The 22,668-nt window shown below is 37.3% G+C and overlaps 1 protein-coding gene across 1 annotated transcript; it reads left to right on the forward strand.

Annotated features, from left to right (window-relative positions):
- Positions 1-2,579: 2,579 nt before the first annotated feature.
- On the forward strand, positions 2,580-18,837 carry MGC114819 (uncharacterized protein). Its single transcript, NM_001096615.1, is given in 5 exon segments — positions 2,580-2,621; positions 7,489-7,665; positions 12,984-13,144; positions 13,598-13,753; positions 15,360-18,837. Coding segments are annotated over 4 exon segments (675 nt in total). The 5' UTR covers positions 2,580-2,621; positions 7,489-7,536; the 3' UTR covers positions 15,589-18,837.
- The last annotated feature ends 3,831 nt before the right edge of the window (positions 18,838-22,668 follow it).

The raw sequence follows: 22,668 nt of genomic DNA on the forward strand, positions 1-22,668 counted from the left end.
TGCTAAACCTCGCAGTGGAGGAAACGCCTGACGCGCGTTTCGTGTTTTCCAAGTGGACTCACTTTTTTTGCTTTATTTGTTTCCATATCTGTCCTAATTAATTTTTGCCTCTGCGTATTTTTCATTACAGTGTAGGTGGATTTAATACTTGATAAATGTTCTGAAATTCTTTTTTTCAGAGCTCTCTTTGTTTTGCCTATATAGCGTAATTTACAGGGGCATGTGATCATATAAATTACCCCTGCTGTACAGCAGTTGCTCCAGTGTCTAAGATTGTGTATTTTGCCATATCTGTCTACCACTTTTTTAATATTGACAATAAAGGGACAGATGTTACATGTTCCACAAGAGAAAGTACCATAATTATGGTCATTAGTTGTGATTTGTTTTTTCTATTGAAAAAATGGCTAGTTTATCTTGTAAATTAGGGGCTCGCCTTGAGGTGACCTGTGGAAATTTAGTGATGTAATCACATAACTCCAAATCAGTGTGTAAAATATGCCAGTGTTTTTTAAAAATTGTTTTAACTTCATCCCACTGATTACAGTATGTGATAACAAACCTTATAGTTTAAGAATTCCTCTCATTTGTCCTTGGGCATAAGGTCTGTGATCTCGATGTTTTAAAGGCCCTTCTTTTGCCTTCTCTAATGGATCTATTGCTGTAGCCACGTTTAAATCTATCTGCTAGTTCCTGTGTTCTTTTCTTAAAAATTGTATCATCAGAAAAGTTTCTCCTAATTCTAAGGCTTTTCTAACATTATGTGCATGATGACTGAAAAAATGTAATGTAGAATTGGTGGCTGTTTCCTTTCTATATATGTCTGTCTGTAATAGAGCGTCTTTCTCCTTGATTATGGTAATATCCAAAAAATCTATTTGGTGCAAATCAGATACATATGTTAATTTTAGATTTAGATTATTAACATTCAAGAATTTAAAAAACTGCTGTAAAGACTCAACCGAACCCTCCCATATGATAAGCAGATCCTCAATGTATCGTATCCATTGATTAATGTTACAGGTCCATTAATCTTTTTTTTTCCGAAAAGACATAAAACTGTTTCCACCACCCTAAGAAAAGATTAGCATAAGTGGGCGCAAAGAGGGCTCCCATAGCAGTCGATGTAAGATCTTGGTGGGACCAGTGTAATAATTATTATATATACTGTAATCCCTACAACTATGATACCAGATCGTGATACATCTATATTTTTTTTAAATGTTTTTAAAACTATCAATTCCCTCTTCATTTTAAAGGAGCTATAAAATGTTATGTTTTAATTGGGTTATTTTTTGGATATATCAGTGGAAGGTGAACTGCTTATTGGATAACTGGCACCTTATGCACCATTGCACTTTACTTATTGATAATTATTTATTGACTTTTATAAGACACAATAATGACACTTGATTTTGGTTTATCACGTAATGAATTTATTTATGGATTGAAGTGATCATGAATTAATTACACTTTTTAAGTCATGATTTTTTTCTTTCTCACCATGTTCCAGCTATATATACAATCAATTTCACACTCATTACAATAGAGACAATGCGACATTATTAGCTCTTCTTAGTAGTTCCTTCTCTCTGGTACAAATCAATTGTTTATTCTCACGAGTTGTCAGCACCTCTATATTTAATTAACAGACTTCTCAGTACTGGTGACAGGTAGGGTTGCCACCTTTTCCTAAATGTATTCCCGGCTGGTGGGGGGCGGGAACAAAAAGGGGTGGGCTATGATGCAAAAGGGGGCGGAACCGCGGTAGGGGGGATTTCAGTTAAGTTTTACAGGGGATTGGGGGCAGGCCAAGGGGTCTTTTTGAAGGGTATTACAAATTTACCGGCAGCTACATTGCCGGTAAATTTGTAATACCATCGCCGGCCTTGGCAGGTGTACCGGCCTGGTGGCAACCCTAGACTGGCAGGTGGTTAGAAGGTGCGGAAAAACAAAAATTTTTTAAAATATATTCCCCAGCTGCAGTAGCCTTGATGGAGCGGAATAAAGGAATGGAAGGCAAAATATATAAAAATGGTCTGCTTTCCACATAGGGTTGACACCTGGCCTGTATTTTATCAGCCTCGCAGGTAAAAATGATGGTTTAACTCAATGCTATTAATAGGGAAAAAGATAAATATATAGGAAGGCCGGTATTTTTTTCCTTAGCTACCTTGGCCACTGAATGTCACTGTTTCATGTGTCTCTATCTTGCTCAAGTTGCAGTTAGAGGAGACTATAAAAGAAGCCTATTTCTATTATAACACCCAGGCCAAATATGGCCGCCACCTTTGTGCCCGCGCAGCGCGTCCTCGGCTGAACAGAACGTTCCAGAGCGTGCTACCGCAGCACAAGAACAAAGGCATTTTTTGCCTTCCCTTTGGCACCACCCATTTCTTTGACATCGCCACGCATTGTGGGAAATGGAGTTTTCTAGCTGTCTTTTGAATGACACTGCGTGTTTTATTGAACTACAAATCCCGGCATGACCTGAGCTTTGTGCTTTGTGCGCAGGATTTCTCTGTCTCTTCCCCTAACAAACCCCTCAGCCCTGCAGCTTATTTTCCTGAGTTGAAGAGCTGCAGTGGAAGGGACAGCAGTGAAGCTTATCTAGTCTACAGGTGAGGAGATCCCGCCCCACAGGCTTCAGATGCTCTTTATGCGTGACACTTTACAGCTTGGTGAAGGGGAATTTAAAAGCCAGTCATATAATCCCAGGTCCCTGCTACTAAATCCTGGTCTGTCATGGGCAGCCAGTTACACATAGTTGGAATATGGCTCTCACTCGCTAACACTGCGGATTTGCTTGAGTGCGTAAAGGAACGAGCGCATCTGCTGTCAGTGGAGATGTCATTTGAGAGCGAGGCTCTTCCTGGCCTTAATTCTGTACGCCACCCTCCTAAAATGTCATTTGCTTTATATGACTGACGTTCGCCCTAGCGTTAGCGACGTGTCATCCTCAGGAGACATTTATATAATGCCACTCTAGAGAGCCCTAAGTTCAAGTGAACTAGAGTAACAGAACAGGAAGTTGCCTCTATGTTATGCGGCTTCTCCTTGTTTCTGTTTTTTTACTTCCGGCTTCTGAGCAGCAGAGGGCGCTGTGAACGTAGGAGTTGATGTTATGCGGCTCCTGCCGCTTGTTAGGAAATTCTGCTGATGTCTTGTTACTGCATACTACTAGCCTGGGCTTGTCAATTCCCGGATGCAGGAACTGAAGGCCAAGGTGTCTCATTGAGAAAAGGTTGATTGAAAGGATAAGGAAACCTTAAAAATAAGTGAATGTAAAATGGATGAGGGTGCTATTCTAAGCACTTTTGCAATGTACATTCATTATTAAAGGCGAAACAAACCCTGTAGAAAAAAAACTTCGAACCCCCCCCATGTCCCCTCAGCCTAACTGCCCCCCCCCAGGGAAATGCCCTATACTTTATACTTACCCCTTGATGCAGATTCTGGTGTCGGACTTCAAGGCATCCATCTTCCGGGTCCTCTGTAAGCTGATCAGTATGTCGGCGCATGCGCAGTTGGAGCAGTTTGCTTGTTTGGACAACTGCGCATGTGCCGAATTGGACGGAATTGCCGAAGTGCCAGAAGAAGACACAAAGTCCCTGAAGATGGATGCCTTGAAGTCCGACGCCAGAATCTGCGACGAGGGGTAAGTATAAAGTATGGAGCATTTCCCGGGGGGGCAGTTAGCCTGGGGGCAGGAGAGAGGGGGGTTTACATGGGGTGGGGGTACAGGGGTTTTTTCTACAGGTTTTGTTTCTCCTTTAAAGGGGTTGTTCACCTTCCAAATACTTTTTCTTCTGCGTCCCTCTATGTTAGTTCACACAACAGTATTGCCCCTCCCAGTCTAGGAGGGATAATACTGCCGTGTGTACTGACATGTCGGGATTAGAAGAATTTACATCAAGTAGGTAAGTGAAATTTTTCAGTTGAGTTGTTTTCAGATTGTTCTCCAGAAATAAAGCCTTTTTTCAACTGCTTTACATTTTTTATTTTTTTTACAGTTTTTCCAAAATCTAAATTTAATTAAATTCAAGGTTCCTGACTCTAGTGTTTCAGTCTGGCAGCTCAGTTATCCAGGTGCAGACTCTGCGATGTTACAATTTTGCAACATTTAGTTGATACATTTCTCAGCAGTATCTGTGGAATAATGATGTGCGGGCCAACCCGATACCCGCAGGAGCTGCAGGTTTACCCGTGGGTCGGGCGGGTTCGGGTCGACCTCACAGTGCTGCTCGCACCTTCAAATGCCGGCATCCGACTTCCGGGTTCCAGTTTTATAGTGTTGTGTCTGCTCGCCCCGCCCCTTTTGTGACATCATTGTGATGTCACCAACGGCGCTTTCTATAAAAGGACCCGCGGGTGTGGGCGAGGGTATTAGCAGGGCGGGTTAGGGTAGGGTGCGGGTCAGGGAAACTGATTAACTATTGTATCAATTCTAACAGCTGCCTTCAATGAAACTCAGGGATTCTGCTCAGCAAAGACAAAGATAACAAATGTATCAACTAAATGTATCAATTTAGAACAGTTAAAGAGTCGGCGACCCCCCTCCCAGAGTTGCTTTAAAAAGGTGAAAAATTAAACTTTACACTTCAATATTAGAAAAACGATCGCACATCGAAAATAGAAAGTAATTGGGGAAAAAAGTCTTTATTTCTGGTGAGCTATCTGAAACTAACTGAACTGAAAAAAGTGTTGGAAGGTGAACAACCCCTTTAACACTTCTTGAAATAAGCCTTTTAAAATGATCTACCTTATTGGTATCATCGTTGAATCTCCCAACAATTAGAGCACTGATTTGGTAACCATTTTTAAGACTGGAAACACAAAGAAGTTGTTAGAAGATATGCTACGGTAACCTGTAGGCAGATGAGAGTATGTGAGAAAAGCAGAGAGCTCCACGAAAAGTGGCAGACTCGGTTCTCAAGGAAACTGTGCTATAAGGTGACCAACCCTAAGGGCAAACAGTATTGCTGAACAATTTTCAAGGCAAAAAGTCTCAAAGGAACAGTAACACCAATATGAAAGTGTTTTAAAGTAATTTAAAGATACAATGTACTGTTTTGCCTCACTGGTAAAAGTGTGTTTTCTTCAGAAACACTACTGTAGCTTATATTAAGCTGTTGTGTAGCCATAGGGGCAGCCATTCAGTCTGAAAAAGGCCCAGTTTACACAGCAGATAATCTCTTTAGGATATAATGGCGTTCTGCAGAGCTTATCTCTTCTCTGCTATTTAAGGTATTGTGAAATGTGGGAATCACTCACAACAGCAGGTTACCTGCAATTCTGCTGTTTATTGTGGCCAGAGACGGAGCATCCAGGGAACCATCACAAAAAGCGAGATATAAACGCTAATCGGTGTAAAACCCTCTTCTGCTATTTATGGGTCAGTCCACACGAGCAAATCGCCTCTTCTTCGGGGTGACAAAATCGAAGAAAATCGACTGCGCCAATTCAGGCAGTTCGGGGAGATTGTCGCCCCGAAGAAGAGGCAATTTGTCGCTGGGGCGACTAATATCACCGAATATGCTGGTGTGGACTGACCCTAACCTGTGCCATTTAGCCCTATTCATCTGCCTCCATTAGCCATCTTGTTTATCAACAATATAAGGGAACTGGCTTAGGGAAGGTCACACTGGGCGTTTCGGGGAGATTTATTGGCCTGGCGACTAATCGCTTCGTCTTTGCGGCGACCAATCTCACCTAACACCCTCCCTCACTTTTGCGCTGGCTGAAATTACAAATCGCCGGCTCTAAGCACACTCGGCGATTTGTTTTCCGAAGTCGCCCGAAGTTGCCTCACAAGGAAACTTCGGGCGACTTCGGAAAACGAATCGCTGCGTGTGTTTAGCGCCCACGATTTTTCATTTTAGCCAGCACAAGAGTGAGAGAAGGCGTTCGAGGAGAGTGGTCGCCACAAATATGAGGCGATTAGTCGCCAGGCGACTAAATCTTCCCGAAATGCCCAGTGTGACCTTACCCGTAGGGAACTAGGATTAGTTACCTGTGATAAATTTTCACTATCACAGGCAACTAATCTCCTCCAACTGCTCCTTTAATCATCCCTGGGAACACATATGCAGCTCTTTGTTTTTCCGAAGTGGTCGTCATGAGGAAACTTCACGGCAACTTTGGAAAAACAAAGCTCTTTTTCCACCATTGATTTACATTATTGCAAGTGGGAAAGCATTTAAAGGAGATTAGTTGTCTGCAGTAACAAAGATTTAACACTTGCCTGTTTGATTTTGCCTCGTGTCCAAAATCTTTTTCAGCAACAAATATTTGCTATGAGTGAAGGATGGTTTGCTCTTTGATTGTTCAAAGATACACCACATACAGAAGAGAAAGCAGAACTAAGAACACTTTTTGCAATGAAACTGCAGACATAAAGCAAAATGGAATTTGTGTTCAGAAAGCAGAAGGGCATGAGTGGTTACAGAATACTGAAGTGGGAACAGAACAGAGAGGCTAGACTTGAATATCGGTACAAACATTTATGCAGTTGGTAAACCGGGGCATGTGACCCAAAAATGGGTCTCTGTGCTATTCACAACTTGTCTTGGTGATCCCATGGATACAGTAAAATTTTTTGCTATAATATGAAACAATAAGTAAATATATGCACTTTCCGAGCACTTTTTTTCCAGTTCAGATTGTTCACCTGAAATAGTTTTTAGTTTTGTACTGTTTTTCCAATCTTAAAGGAGTTGTTCATCTTTTCAGTTCACCAGAAATAAAGACTTTTTCCAATTACTGTCCATTTTCTAGTTGCAACCATTTTTCTAATATTCAATTTAAAAGTTGATTTTTCACCTTCTTATGTCTTTCTGAAGCAGCTTGTGGGGGGGGGGGTTGCTGACTCTGTAAACTGTTCTAAACTGATACATTTATTTGATACATTGGTTATTTTTGTCCCTACTGAGAATCCCAGTTTCATTTAAGTCAGCTGTTAGAATTGATAATAGTCCACAGATACTGCTGAGAAATGTATCAACTAATGTAGTTTACAGAGTCAGTGACCCCCCCCACACACACACAGCTGTTTTAGAAAGACATAAGGTGAAACCTGAAGCTTAAATATTGGAAAAACTATCATTAATTTGAAAGCAATTGACAAAGTTCATGGGCTGGGAGATCAGAAGGGAGAGTTCAACCCGAACCCTCCTGTGACCCAGCAATCTAGTGCAGAAGTCAGTACAAACCAGCCATACCTGCGAGTTTCGGGCCAGCCCACACATCACAAGTGAACAGCTCCTTTAACTTTTAACCAGTTTCAGATCAGGAAGCTTGCTTGCTAGACATAGTATGTCATCCCAAATAACTTTTTTTCTAATACCCTCCTAGTTCTTGGAAATTGGGTTTCAACGTGGATTGAAAAGATAACTTAAACTTAAAGTTTAATATGAGAAAATAAGATTAGTTCTTTACTAACTGGAAAGAAAAATGATTAAAAAATAATTATTTTTAATTTTGTTTTAGAAGATTTGAGATTGCTCCTTTACGTAAGGTGCTCAATGCAAAGAGAAGATGAAAGACCTAGATTTAGGAGTGGAATATGTCATTCCCAGCCTGGGATACAGAAATGTTCGGGAACAACCCAACCAAGATAAAAGGAAGGAGCCACAGGATTTTAAGTACCAAAAGGCAAAGTCACAGGTCAGTTTTGCATATATTTTTACTATGACATTTTCCCAAACGTACATGTTTACAATGTTGCTTCTAATGTGAACTAACCAAAAGAAGAGGAGTGTAGAGAAAATTTTAATTGTTTTATTTTTAGATTTTAAGGAGCAAAATTGTCACAGGCTTTAAAAACCGCTAATAAACATTTTTTTTGTGCAATTTGAAAATGGGAAAATTTGTTAAAGCTCCCAGAAACTGTTATTCTTGATGGAAAACACAGGGGGGGGGGGGAAACAGTTTCTGCCCCTGACTAAAAAAAGGTGTAAATGGCTTTATGATGGCAATATCTTATTGTCATTAATGAACACATTGCATTATGTTGTAATGGCTGATTCTGTTAATGCCTTTAAGAGGGGCTTGGATGAATTCTTGGACAAGCATAATATCCAGGGCTATTGTGATACTACAATCTTCAATTAGTATATATAGTTTATGTGAATATGGAGGGGTCGGTGTGTGTATATGGATGTTGGGTTTCATTTGGAGGGGTTGAACTTGACAGACTTTGCTCTTTTTTCAACCCGATTTAAATATGTAACTGTTAAAAAAAAAATTGTGCAGTATGAGGATTACTTGCTCTGGTATGCTTTATGTCTAGTTTCCCTTCCCAATTTTCCCTATGCATGACTCCCACCCCCCCCCCCCCCCCCCAACTTCCTATTTTTATTCTGTTGCACTCACTACAGAGCACGCTTACTCTGGCAAGAGGTCACAGTTGAAAGCTCCCTGATAAACTTTTCAGTGCAAGCAAAAGAGAGACATATGGTAGCTAAAGGCTAAATAAACATTCCAGCCTCTGGTAAAGTTAGTTATAGCACAGCAATCTATTTTATATTTGGAACAAATCATTTCCTGTGTAAACAAAAGACCCGGTCCAAACTCCCAAATGCTTTGGGAACCCCCTTGCTTTTGTATAAAGAATAACGCTTTTGGGCCATATTTATCAAAGAGTGAAGTTAGAGATCACTACAGTCTGCTGGAATGAAATTCCGCCACTCTCCATTTATTTCTATAGATTATTTAAAGGCATATTTGTCAAAGGATGAACTTTCACCCATTGATAAATACTCTTTCAAAAATCCCATAGAAATGACTGGAGAGTGGTGGACTTTCACTCTAGTGGTCTGTAGTGATTTCTAACTTCACTCTTTGATAAATATACCCATATGCTTGTATTGTTCCTCACTTCATGCCCACTTGTAAAGAATTAATGAAGGTGATATCCTCATATATGTTTTATTTTGTGAGCCAGGACATAAACATACAATTTAACAACTGTGTCTGAAGCTCCCACAGTCCAAATGGTCTTTGACTTGGAAGGGTTTGACCATTCATTATTCTTTCGTCATCTAGTGGTAGCTTTATTATTAATGTAGAAAAGCCACACGGCACTCAGGTCTGCATGAAAATTTCAGTGATTTATTGGTGCGGAGTGCAATGCAACGTTTCAGGGTAACCCCCTTTGTCATGCTTGACAAAGGGGGTTACCCCGAAACGTTCGCACCAATAAATCACTGAAATTTTCATGCAGACCTGAGTGCCGTGTGGCTTTTCTACATTGCTATATTGGAAGGTTGCCGAGCCTCCACCCACGTGCACCAGGCAGATCTTTATTCATCGTTAAGGAGGGTGTGCGAATCCAATCTACATTGGTTAGCTTTATTATTAAGACTAATGAGTGATCATCATAATATGGATGCGTTTGTGATTTCAACAACATATGTGAATTAGAAGTTAATAACTATCATTCTATTTGTCTATTTAATTGATCACACTATCAGTGCAATCAGATGAATATATACCCATCACGCTTTTCACATGATATTACTTCGTAACACGTTAAGACAATAATATAATTCATTAATCTTTTCTAGGGATATCTTTTCTATCAATTAATATTTCTAATACCTTTAATTTCTCATTGGTCAGCGTTATTACTGAATTTATTATGTAGTCAGATGGATCCAATTATTTACTGTAAATCATATTATTCTTAATCCATAAAAAATCAATTTCACAGTCTTTATTCAATCCTTGTGGTGTTGAATAGTGACATCCACTTGATCTTTCTTAGAAAACAATTTATCAATGTCTCCTTTCCTTTTTCCCAATCTCACAGTCTCAATTGCCTGAAACGAAACAAAGTGTTCATTAGCACCATGTTCGTTGATTACATGTGCGCCTATGGCTGAAGTTATATCAGTCCTGTTAATGCAGGCTATATGTTTAAGTACTCTATCTTTGAGTCTTCTAGTTGTTTTGCCTACATATTGTTTGTCACACCGACACGTGGCAAGATGTATTACATTTAAGGTGTGGCAATTGGCATATGTCTTCCTTTTATCGATGTTCTCAGTCACTGTACTTTGTATCTCCCTCGATACCTTTATAAATCTACAACATTTGCAGTTATTAACTTCTAATTCACATATATTGTTGAAATCACAAACACATCCATATTATGATTAACCTTATTAATTGAAATCTATATTTTTTTTATTTTTTAAATAGATATATACTTTTTAGGTGTATTAACTTGTAATTTTATCTATTTATAATAATAAGCAAACAATTAGCACTTGCACTTTAATACCTAACACGTTTGTAGTTTTCACATGAATTTCTATGAATTATTATTGACACTATCATTCACATATACTGTACCTTTAAATAATGATTGATTTGTACCTTGACCCTATTTAAACAAGATGACATGTGATGTTCACCTAACCTGAGGAAGTGCCGACTATACAGGCAACAAACATGTAGGTTTTTGAATCTGCACACCCACTGTTATAATGTTTCCACATTGTGTGATACAATAAAGCCGGATTGATATTATAACCAGCGTCTTCTGTGCGGAGAGGTCAGCGCTGCAAGCGAGCATTACATTGTGCAACGTTTTATAGCATACAATGGGATTCTACAGAACGTATCTATTATCGTCTATGTATCCTGTTCTTTTTTTTTTTTCAGCTTTGAATGCCTGCTCCTCATTGATACACACCAGCTTGTTTCTGAAGCAAACATGCCAGTTTTACAAGTGCAGGGCGACATTACATTATATCTTTATTACTTTAAAATATATAATCAATATGCTTTCTTCTCGAACCATATGTCATTGTCACTTGCCAATATTCTAGAGGGTAAAATGCTATCCAGTTAATCTGTTCTCTTAAATGTCCATTCAGTTTTTATCATGCAGTAAGCAAGAATGATGATATAGTAAGTTATCGGTATTTATTTTAATCGGCATTCAGTTGCGTGTGAGCTGACTTAAAACATTACATACATTTAGCATTTCAATTTTAATTTTTTTTTCATAGGCAACTGATCCAATTATACTTAATTGCCTAATTCAAATAGAAAAAAATACAATTGAAAAACCCTGTTATTACATTACCCCATTCTTGTGCTACATTTGAAACTCCAGGGTGGGGAAAATCAGGTGTTCTCTTGCTTCATTGAATAGATCCTTGCTGTAAACATGAGTAACCCCTACTTTTTACTTCTCAAAATGTTCTGTAAAGAAGAATGGCAAATATACATGGGGTATCGATTTGTTCCTTACATTTTATCTTGGCATGGCCAAAACATAAACAATCCTAACTGGGGTACTATTATTTTGTGTAGTACACAACAACTTTGTCATTTACAGCACTTTTTCTGGGAACAGGGAAAAGGTTATCTTTGCAGGAAAGTATGCTCTATGTAATTTTTTTTAAAGGCAGTTTCTAGCATTCTTTCAATGGAGTATTTTCCAACTTTTTGGGAGGGGGCAAAATGCTAAGATCATAGAAAACTGCTTAGTTATAATTGCCTTGTGGATAACTATCAGGGGGCAAATTTACTAAAGGGTGAAGTGGCTACTAGGTCACGAGCGAAAATTCACCAGAAATCCAATCCCTAGCAACATCACAAATTTAATAACGGGAGTAGAAGACAATTCGCAAGTGAAAGAGTACACCACTAACGAAGTTTCTCGCCCTATCGCCAGGCGAATGATTGTTATTCTGAAAATTCACATAGTGAACATTTTGCACATTTTCCATTGTTACCCATTTAGACCCCTTTTGTCAATGACATCATATCCTGTATGTTGAAAAGTTATAAAAAGAAAATGTTAAAAAGCCATTTGAAGGTGATGCCACATTTGTTTTAGGCTGGGCTCATGTCTAGGGCATTAGACAATCTATTTTGTCTTTATTTTGCTTCCTTGGACATTTTTAATAATAATTGGCCACCAACATCTCAACAATAAGTTCACCAACATCTCTAATAAAGACACATATATAACCTACAGTTAGGTCCACACATATTTGGACAGAGACAACTTTTTTCTAATTTTGGTTCTGTACATTACCACAATGAATTTTAAATGAAACAACTCAGATGCAGTTGAACTGCAGACTTTCAGCTTTAATTCAGTGGGTTGAAAAAACAGGTATAAAAAAAATCCAAATAGATCACATCTACTGCCCTCCCACTGTCCAGCATCTTACTTACCTCATCATAAAAAGCAATTTAAAGGCCCCTTGTTGGGTAAAAATGTTATCCCCAACTAAATGTGCGGGCTAATAGAATCACTATGCACATGTGAGTGACCAGACATGGCTGCTCACACCGGGAGCTCCCTCCCGGTGCGGGTAGCCTATCGCAGACGGGGGCATTTTTTTTTTTTTTTTTTAAACGACTGTTATCCCCAACCGGAATGTGGGCTCTATTAGCACGCACCTTTACATTTTTACCCAACGGGTGCCCTTTAAGGTTTATTTCTATTTTTAGATAGACCATACAATGTATTAATACATTCCTCCACTAGGTGTAACGTGTAGTAAGAAATCAAAATTAGTGTTAAAATTCTTGAAAAATGGCATTGCTATAAAGATTCCAGACATCGGTAACTCCAGCCTTCTTAGCATTCTTATCACCACTACTGTTCTCACTGAGAGCTCTGTGCTCACATACAAACTGCTAGGTTACATCAGGCAAGAATGGACAAAGCTGTATTATTTACTCCCACACTTGTTCCTGTTACAGTTATAATATGTCCTTAGCTCAGTGAGCGACACACATATTATCACAAAATGGTGAAAAGGGGCAATATTTAATGACTTAATTATGTATGTGCTATTTTTTTGATAGGTCCCTTATTTGAATTTAATTATCTGCTGCTGAAGATTTTGTTCAGAATATATAATTTGTATTTAAGTGAAGCAAATTAAAGTTGGAAAATAAGTTGTGCTCTTTTTAATAAACAGGTTTTTTTTTTTGATTGTTTTTTTTTAAAGCATGTGGATTGCCTGGATGCCCTAGAGACTGCTGCGCGAGTCGAAGGACTGCCTCTGGATATCTCTGTGCATTCCAACTTAAAAATCCTTGAAGAGGACCACCACAAAGGGAAATATCACCTTGGACTCAACCTGCTAAAACCCTATAGAATTACTTCAAAGTGAGTCCATCCTTCACCATGAAACCTGTTTTACTCTCAAAAATACATAGTATAAGACAACATTGTATACCTGGAAGATATGACATAGTCCACATTTAATTCCACAACTCAGAAAGAAAACAAAGACTTTACAGAGTATAAATCCTGAAATAGTAGCTCTTTTTTTTTTTTTTTTTTTTAAAAAAAAGTTATTTAAATATGCCTTTGATTGGGAATTAAAGGGCTGTTCACCTTTAAATTAACTTCTAGTATGATTTAGAGAGTGATATTCTGAGAAGATTTGCAGTTGGCTTTCATTTTTTATTATTTGGGGTTTTTAAGTTATTTAGCTTTTAATTCAGCAGCTCTCCAATTTCTTATTACAGCAGTCTGGTTGCAGACTACACTAGCAAGCAGTTTTGTTTTATTGGGTTGCTTATTTTGCAGTGTTAACATCTGCATTTATATTTTCAGGCACCAGCATCCTGTGGACAATGCAGGATTATTCTCCTTTATGACATTCTCTTGGCTTACTCCATTGGCCCGATTAGCTTACAAAAAGGGAGAACTCTTCTTTGAAGATATCTGGCCTCTGTCAAAACATGAATCATCTGATATTAACAGCAAGCGGTATGTAAATGTATGATTTGTTTTGCGTTCCTTTTTATGAACGCTTATTCAACTAAAGGCTCATATGAAATTCCATATTCAGAATGAGCTTTCCTCTGTTAACATCTAGTGTGTTATAGAATGTCCCATTCTTAGGAATTCAATTTTTATTATCTGGAGTTATTTTCCTTCCTCTTCTACCTTTTTCAAGCTTTCAAAGTGGGTCACTGACACCAGCAGCCACAAAACTATTTATCTGTAAGGCTACCATGTTATTGTTCCTTTTTTATAACATATCTTTATATTCTGTCTCTCTCCTATTCATCTTTTAGTCTGTCCTTCCATCCACTACCTGGTTGCTAGGTAAATTGGACCTTAGCAACCAAATAGCTGCTTAAAGTGGACCTGTCACCCAGACACAAAAAGCTGTAAAATAAAAGTCCTTTTCAAATTCATAGCTGTTGTAAGCTCATTTAAACATCTCAGCTGTCGATCAAATATTGTCTACCCCTCCTCTATGCCCTGGGCAGACAATTACTTTCACTTTCCATTCAGCACTTCCTAGAAATTGCTGCTCTCCCCACATTCTCCATTCTCTTCACCGTTTAATTGTGTAGCCAGGGCATGGTGATGGACATTAGGTCCCCCATTCTGGTGCACAAACAAGATTCTGAGATGATACAAGGCTTGCCTTAATAACAGGGTCCACAAAATGGCTCCTGCCTGCTTGCTATAATTATGAGTTCCCAGACTGAAGGAAACAAGATTAAAACAATTTATACAGTGTAATTAAAGTTCATTTTGCTTGACTGATGTGATAAAATAGGATTATGAATAATTATTTTGGGTGACGGGTCCCCTTTAAATAATTTAAAAAAAACAAAAAAACACAACACTAAAAATGCTTTTAAATATACTTTAAAGATGAACTACCTCTAACTAATCCAGAAGCCATATGCATTGAGTACTAAAGGTGGCCATAGACGTAATAATAACATTTAATTAAAGATCTTTAAATTAAAGATCTTTCCAAGAAAGACCGTTTGTTTCAATGCACACGTGTAGAGCTAAATAGTCAGATATATAGGTAGAAACAATAAAATTCTACCTGTATCTGACGGTTCAGCACTAACAATGGCTGATGTTTGGGTGCCTTCAAAGGTACTAGATCAAAATTTTCCACCCAGCCCAATAGGCGAGCCGACCGATATTCAAGTCTTCTGCTGATATCAGTTGGCTCTTTTCCAACCATACACGCACCGAATATCGTACGATAATTTTTTTGTACGATATTTTCTGTGCGTCTATGGCCACCTTTAGGAGGAAGCCATCCGATAGATGTGCAAAATGCTGTCCTAAACCCAGAAAAAAATATGATAATGCAAAGTATAGGTAGTATCACACATGAAAATGTTTATTTAGTGTACAAAACCACACACATAACAAAATTATTTTGGATAAATGTGATTGTTTTGTGCACCAAATGAATGATTTCATGTGTGATACAACAGCTTATTTAAAAAAAGAGGGTATTTTGAACTTCACAATATGCAGAAATATGTAACTATATATGCTTTTATTCTGTGTATGAACACTGGTTATCAAAACTTAATTCTGTTTCTTATAGCTTAGAGAAGCTGTGGCTGGAAGAGGTGACTGAAAAGGGTGCAGAGGAGTCTTCGCTCCGCATCGTTGTCTGGAACTTCTGCCGCACTAGGCTCATGATCTCCATCATGTGCTTAATGCTCACTCAACTGGCAGGCTTCATTGGTCCAGTAAGTACTTTCCACCCTGTTTCAACTGGCCAGTGGTATCTGGTCCTAGGGGGATCTTTAAATCCCCCCACCCCAGTTTGAAGCGTCTCTCGTGATAGAGAATGGCATGCAAATTCCTCACTCTGCAGAGAAATAAATACAAACTGTACCCTAATTACTCTAAAACATTTATTAAGATTTGGCATATAACTAGATAAATATTGTCATTTTATTTTGAGACTGTAACCCAGTCGTTTTTTTATAGCCAATGAAGATTAATTTTTGTTCAAAAAAGCTATTTTTTGGTTACCGCATGTCTAAGATCATGTTCATACCAGATCATGGCAAATACATTTATCCCTTTATCAGGTTACAGCAACTATTGATCCAAGGAAGAAAAAACTTTATGCCAATCATAAGATGGTCTAGCTAAAATTGTTGGGCCAGGAAGTGGTATAGTAAGTTACCATGTTTAACTGCTACATTTAGGACACTTGTTTTAAAATGTCCCCTGTATATTGTGTATTTATAAATATAGTTTTAATCTTAACTATAACTTAACTATTTACATGATAAATGTGTAATCCCATCTACTAAATTTTTATTTTCTGCAAATTTGTCTTGAGGTGTAAGAACTTTTTACACCTTTTAGTACTTAATTTCAGTTTGCTGTTTTAAAGCTGGAATTGCCTTGAGTGGGTAAGTACTAATGGGCCCACCATCCAGGTTAAAACAAGTAAAGAAACAATTAAAATCTGTTTAGCTATAATACTATCCAGTAATATAAACTGTGCTTGTTCTACATTAGTAAAGTTATTTCAGCTTATGGCATAATAATAAAAGGTAAAAGCAGTGCACTCTTATTTTATGAATTTTAAATGTAATGGTTGAGGCCTTATTCTAACATTGAAATATTTAAGGCTGTAACAAAACAAACTTCATTAAGAAGAGCTTCTGTCATTGCTACACTACATGGGCAACGTGGAGTCACAAGTAAGATTATGTTTTTTAACAGTGTTGTATTTTTCAGTTTAAAAATGATTTTATAAGGCAAGTACAAATATATTTTCCCTTTGGTAGTTAAATATCCAAACTAAAATAAAAATCCATAGACTAAGCTCTCATTATAACCCTGGGCTTGCATTAAGGATTTCACATGAGACTTATTTATTAAAGCTTGCTTTCCATTGATAGACTTTGCTCTGTGGTAATGAAGTGCATCCTGGCCACTTCCACTCTTAGATTTTTAAAACAAAACTTTCTAACTTACTATGCTATATCCATAGTCTTTCTCTTCAACCAACTGAAACTTCCTATAGTCTTGTAAGCCAGTTGTAATAAGTGAATTGCTAGTTGATGCCTAGAGGCCAAGCAAGGTATGGTAGGTATGGTAGGATTGTGGACATGGCAAGCGTGCTATGACCAAATATGACATTTTAACCCTCTCTTTCACAGGCTATGAAGAGTACATTGGCGGCATCCACTCTGTATTTTAATTTAAATACACAGAGGACAATGTATAGGCATAGTATATAAATAGTACTTGTGATGCACATAGGTTTTTTTCTTTTGTTTTAACCTCAGGTTTGCATGGAAGTGGGTTTTCTAAGCTTTTCCGGTGCAGGAAGGAAATCTTTAGATAAATGCAAATTTGCAGTTTTTGCATGTATTAAGATGTATTATTTTGGTTAAGGAAACTTTTACTTGTCCCAGTAAGTAAATATTTAGAAATCTCCCTGTTACATGAGGTCTTGCTTTACTAAGGGTGAGGCAGCTTCTTTGTAAGAAATCACAAGACTGCTGTATTGCAATAAGGAGGAATAGAAGCCACTCGTAAGTCTGCCTTTTACACCAATCACAATTAATGATCTGTAGAATAAAAAAAACAAAACATGGGAATCATTTATGGGTTCCATTTTTAATGCACAAAGTAAAATCTCTACTACAGTTGCTTATGTAGGCTAATATGGCTGCTGGATTAATGAAATGTCAGTTATACAATATAGAGAGATTGACACTTTCATTGCCACCTGCAATACAAATGTTCTTTATTGTATCCTGCATGTTTGGTTTTTTGGATATAAGTAAGAAACCAACTTTGGTGTCTTCTGAAAGCTTATAATCCGCAATCCTTTTCAGTATCAGAATAATTAAGCCTCATTATATCTGGTTATAGCTGGCATTTATCACAATGTGTAAAGGCCAAAAAAACTTGGTATGTCATATTCTCAGTTCATTGAATCTTAATCTATGTGGGTCCTTATTATTTTATTTGGTGTGTGTAAAATGTTCTGTTAAAACAGACAAAAGAATTTAAAATTAAAGGGTATGGTTAAACCTGTAACCAAAGAATTGGTATAGAATTGATTCCTAAACTTTCTTTGTGTCCACTGATAAAAAGGCATCTTGAATTATTAAGCCACATGTGAACTTCCAGCCCAGAGTCATAATTGCAGATCTTGTACAGTTTGTAAGGCTTTTCACATAAATTATTTTTATTTAGGGTTAAAGCACTTAAAGTGGAAGTTCGTCTTTAATCTAGAATGTTGCAGATGGAGTGAAACCAATCAGTCTGACAAAACTGTCCCCATATTACTTGTTGAATGTCACTGTTGTCTTAAAGGTAAAACTAAATAATGCTATCTGCTTTTTATTCTTGCACTCCTTGGTTAATCATTTCTCCTGATTTTCCAAAGAGTGCTTTATTTTTAAAATCAACAGGACTTATGCTGGCTATTGATGCAAAGATCCGATTGTTCAAATCCTCGATCGGACTTCCCCATCTCCCGACCTGCCATTAACCATTCAGATCAAATAAAGTAGAACAGAACAGATCAGCCGATGTTCTGCCCCTGGCAGCAATCATACGAAAGTTATGTCCGACAAAGCTGGTGACAGTCTCCCACTGAAAATCGTACGATTGCCAATACATGCAGAGAAATTATCGGCGGGTGATAGAAATTTTCTAACCTATCCGATCAACCAAACGACCGATCTCTGCCAGACGAAAAATGACGGGACTCTCCACACACGGTCCGAAAATCGTACGATTCGTATGATCGGATCTTCGTGTCTATGGCCAGCTTAAACCAGATAATTAGGCACCAGATAAAGGGGTAGTTCGCTTCTAGAATAGCATAGATTGTCCTATTCTTAGTATCTTTTCAGTTGTTTTTGTTTATCTTTCATTTTTTAATTATTCTGCCTCTTTCCAGATTTAAAAAAACAATATTTTATTTAATTATATTATTTATCTTTCTTTTGAGACAGTCTTCTAGGCTCTCATTCAGTAACTACCTGGTTGCTAGGATTGTTTGAAATATAGCAGATAATTAAACATCTACAAAAAAATAGAATTAGAATTTCACTGTCTAGTGTCTACATCCTACTAAAAGTTGATTTGAATGTGAGATACCCATTTAAACACCAAATTCGAGAACTGCAAAATGGAGGAAAAAAAACTATAAAAATTGCAGACAATGCATATTGTCTTAGATTGACTCCATCATTGTCTCCACCATAATAGTTATTTTAATAAATGTGGCACACTTTAACAAACAAACCCCTTTAATTTTTTTCTTAAAGAATATAACTTTGCTAAATATTTTGATAGATAGTTACTAAGGAGGAGGTTATACTAATATGTTTCCTGAATTACATTGTTTGTCTTTGTTACCAAATGATCCAGCCTCTCCCACTGTCCAAGTGAGACGCTGGATGGTTGCATGGGCGGAGGGTGGGATGGTAGTCATGGCACTAACGTTACCTCTGTAGTGGAACCAATGACAGAAGCTGTTCTTTAGAATTTCCAGGGTGGCAACTCTACGTGCTGATTGAGCCAGGCAAGCTGTGCAGAAACCCTTGCAGTACAAGATGAAGGTAAGGATATATTTATTCCACGGAAATGCTTTCAGCCACAAGAAGCATACATATCTGGTAACTTTAAATACTCCCACTTAACTCTTAAGAATATAATGATCAACGTTTTTATTTGCTTTTTGCCTTTTTGTTTTGTTTTTAATTTTATATTGCAAAACAGCTAAAATGTGAATGCTTATAGTGACCTATATAGAAGGATATTTAAGGACTTCTTAACAATTCTATGGGATAAAAGGGATGTTTTTTCCATTTTGTTATTGTTTTCTGTTTGTTCTCTCTTTGTGCTAGTGTTCAACTAGTAGGTTGGCTCATCTTCTCACAGTACTCGTATTTACAAGCATGTATCTCAGAGTCAGTATTGCCTTACAAACCCAGCCATACAGTGTTAATCTCTGCCATCCCAAGTTCTGAATCTCTCTGAAACTAATCATGAGCTGCAGAGAGCCCTTCAGAACAAATCCTCTAGCATGATTGGGCTACTCCTAAGGACATGGACTTAATGGACTTCATTTACACATGATAGGCCAGGCAGGCTGGGTAACATCAGCTCAGGTCTGTCTTCACTGGCTACTGATGGTGTACACTATCCAAGCTGCTCACCTGTGCTGGGAGCATGTCAAGTGACTGCCTGACCCACAGACTGATGAAAAAGGACTAGAAGAGACTTGTTTTCAGCCAGCATTATCTTCTAAATCATCTTAGGTTCTTACTGCATCATCATTTATATTCGCAAATATTCCGTTTTTTTTTTTAGATATTAGTTTTCGATTTGTGATACTGAAAAAAAATTGAGTTACAGCAAAGGAAAACATACCATAAATAGGAATTCTGAATATAAAGGGCTTATTTTGCTGAAATGCCTTCCCAAAAAATAATACAGGTTTAACCATTATTATGAGATGTTGTGCAACTGCCTTGTATATATTATGTACTATTATCTTCCAAGCTGTATGTCAATGCCAATCTATTTTGTTATGGAAACTGTTGAAATGTGTAGTGGAATGCTTTTTCCCCTCTCCCCTAAATAAAATGGTGTTTTTCCCCTAAGTTCATAGTATTTTATACTATTTCTTTAAAGCTCTCCATTCTCTGTCTTGTAAAAATCATGCTTGTTCTTCTCTATTAAAAAAAAAAGAAAACAAAGAAACGATAGGACACAGAATATGCACAAATAAGTATCTGAGGACCACGTGCAATTAACATAGCTTTTGTTGCTTTTTTTTTCTGCTCCTTATTTTATTTTCTGAAATAATAAACTGCTGATATTTATTTTCAGGAATTTATTGCCAAAATGTCCTTCTCTTCCCCAGTACAACTGTAGGTACAATTGTTCATTTTTATCCAATGAGCTCGTTGAAAACAAATTTAAACACTATATTTCAAGACAGTATTTTCAAGTACTTTACTTTCATTTCATAATTTTCAGAAAGACAACATTTTTATGTTAAGTTAGAAGATTTATTGCCCATACTATACTGATCCTTCACATTTATTGAAGGTTTTTGTGTAACTTAAAAAGCCTGAAGGTATTTTGTTTATTTGGGGAAAGATGAAATCTTGCATTCTCTTATTTACATCCACATGCTAAAATGCTGATATCCTGGATTAAATCTGTACCCCATTCATTGATATCTGACTCAGAAAACACCTTTCATACTATTACACTTTCACCTTCTGTGATGGACTATTAAGATTTCCTTATACATTTTACAACAGGTGGCTGTGTTCTAATTTAACATAAAGATTGTTTTATTGTTGAATATAAGTGGAGAAGAAAGTCACGCACCTCTGCCTTTCTCCCTGTAGGCGTTTGTAGTGAAAAGCCTTTTGGAATACACTCAACAAAGCAGTACGGACCTCGTTTACAGCTTGCTTTTAGTGTTTACGTTACTGATGACGGAGATCGTTAGATCCTGGTCTCTTGCGCTTACGTGGGCTTTAAATTATCGAACCAGTTCCAGGCTTAGAGGTGCTGTCTTGACCATGGCTTTTAAGAAGATCCTGAAATTGAAGAATATTAAGGAGAAATCAATGGGAGAGGTGAGTGGTATTTTGCACATGCCATGGTTATAAACTGGCACAAGTTACTAACTTTTGTGGCAACCTGTGTAGAAACTTGTGTTATAGAAAGCAGAGCAGAACCAGTCTTGTATAATTATCAAATAAAAGTCTCATGATATGTATTAATGTAAGGATGTAGTCATTTATACACATACTGTTTACATGCCCACATTTTGTGCAATCTGTTTGTATTCTTTTTAGTTAATTCAAGTGGGTACTTTGCCTGTAGTTTGCACCCATTTCCTGCCTATTTTACACCAAAATGTTGTATCTCATATTTAAAAAATGCCTATTTCAGATCTGTAAATATTATTTTTGGTTCAATATAGCATTAGACAGGTTGTGCATGTAAATTTTTTGCAGCATTGCAAAACAACCTATGTCATAGTGTGCACATTATTGCTTTCATTTTTAACCTTTCATTAACGCAGAAAAGTTTTATATTTGATATGATTTTATACCACTTTTTCTGGTTCCCTCAAAATATATGTTAAAATAAGGGGGTTTACTATTTACATGTGCAGGTAGGGGGGGGAGGATCTAGTCCACAGATTGAAACCAAGGTTTTATATTGATCACAGGTAAAAAGGTTAGGGACCGCTGTATGGGGTTTACCTTGACGTGGTATGGCGGCTTACCAATTTTATGATCATAACTTTGTAACAAAAAACCCTGTTTTTCTTTTTTTTAGACAGGGGATTATTGCATTTAAATATGTTTTTATATGGACTTAGGAATGCACCCACAACCCTCCTCTTGTACCTGTTACTATATCCAATCACATACTAGCAGCTGTAACCGCTAATACATGTTTTTATCCAAGACACCAGCTGTAGTTAGGACAATCCATATAATATGCTGATATGGCAAATAAGTCACATGTCCTATGCTGATCATGTGCAGATTAGTCACAGGACCTTTTTTTTTTTTTTTTTTTTTTAACATTTTGACACTTGTTAATGAGTAAAGCACTTTCAGTATTTCCCCTTGTTCAACACGAGTTCAGTGAACAGGGTTCATGTTGCATGTATATTTTTCACTTGTTTAATAAAGAAATTAAGAGATAAAGTAATGTTGACAGTCATTTCCTTTCAATCTGTGTATGCTGCATTATTGTTGTCTGAAGTTCAAGGTCCCCTGCATGAAGAATTGTCATTTCTTTTTATCCAGCTGATAAATGTCTGCTCCAGTGATGGTCAAAGGATGTTTGAGGCTGCTGCTGTTGGCAGTTTATTGGCTGGA

Source organism: Xenopus laevis, chromosome 5S, assembly GCF_017654675.1.
Source record: "Xenopus laevis strain J_2021 chromosome 5S, Xenopus_laevis_v10.1, whole genome shotgun sequence".
Classification (NCBI taxonomy): Eukaryota; Metazoa; Chordata; class Amphibia; order Anura; family Pipidae; genus Xenopus; species Xenopus laevis.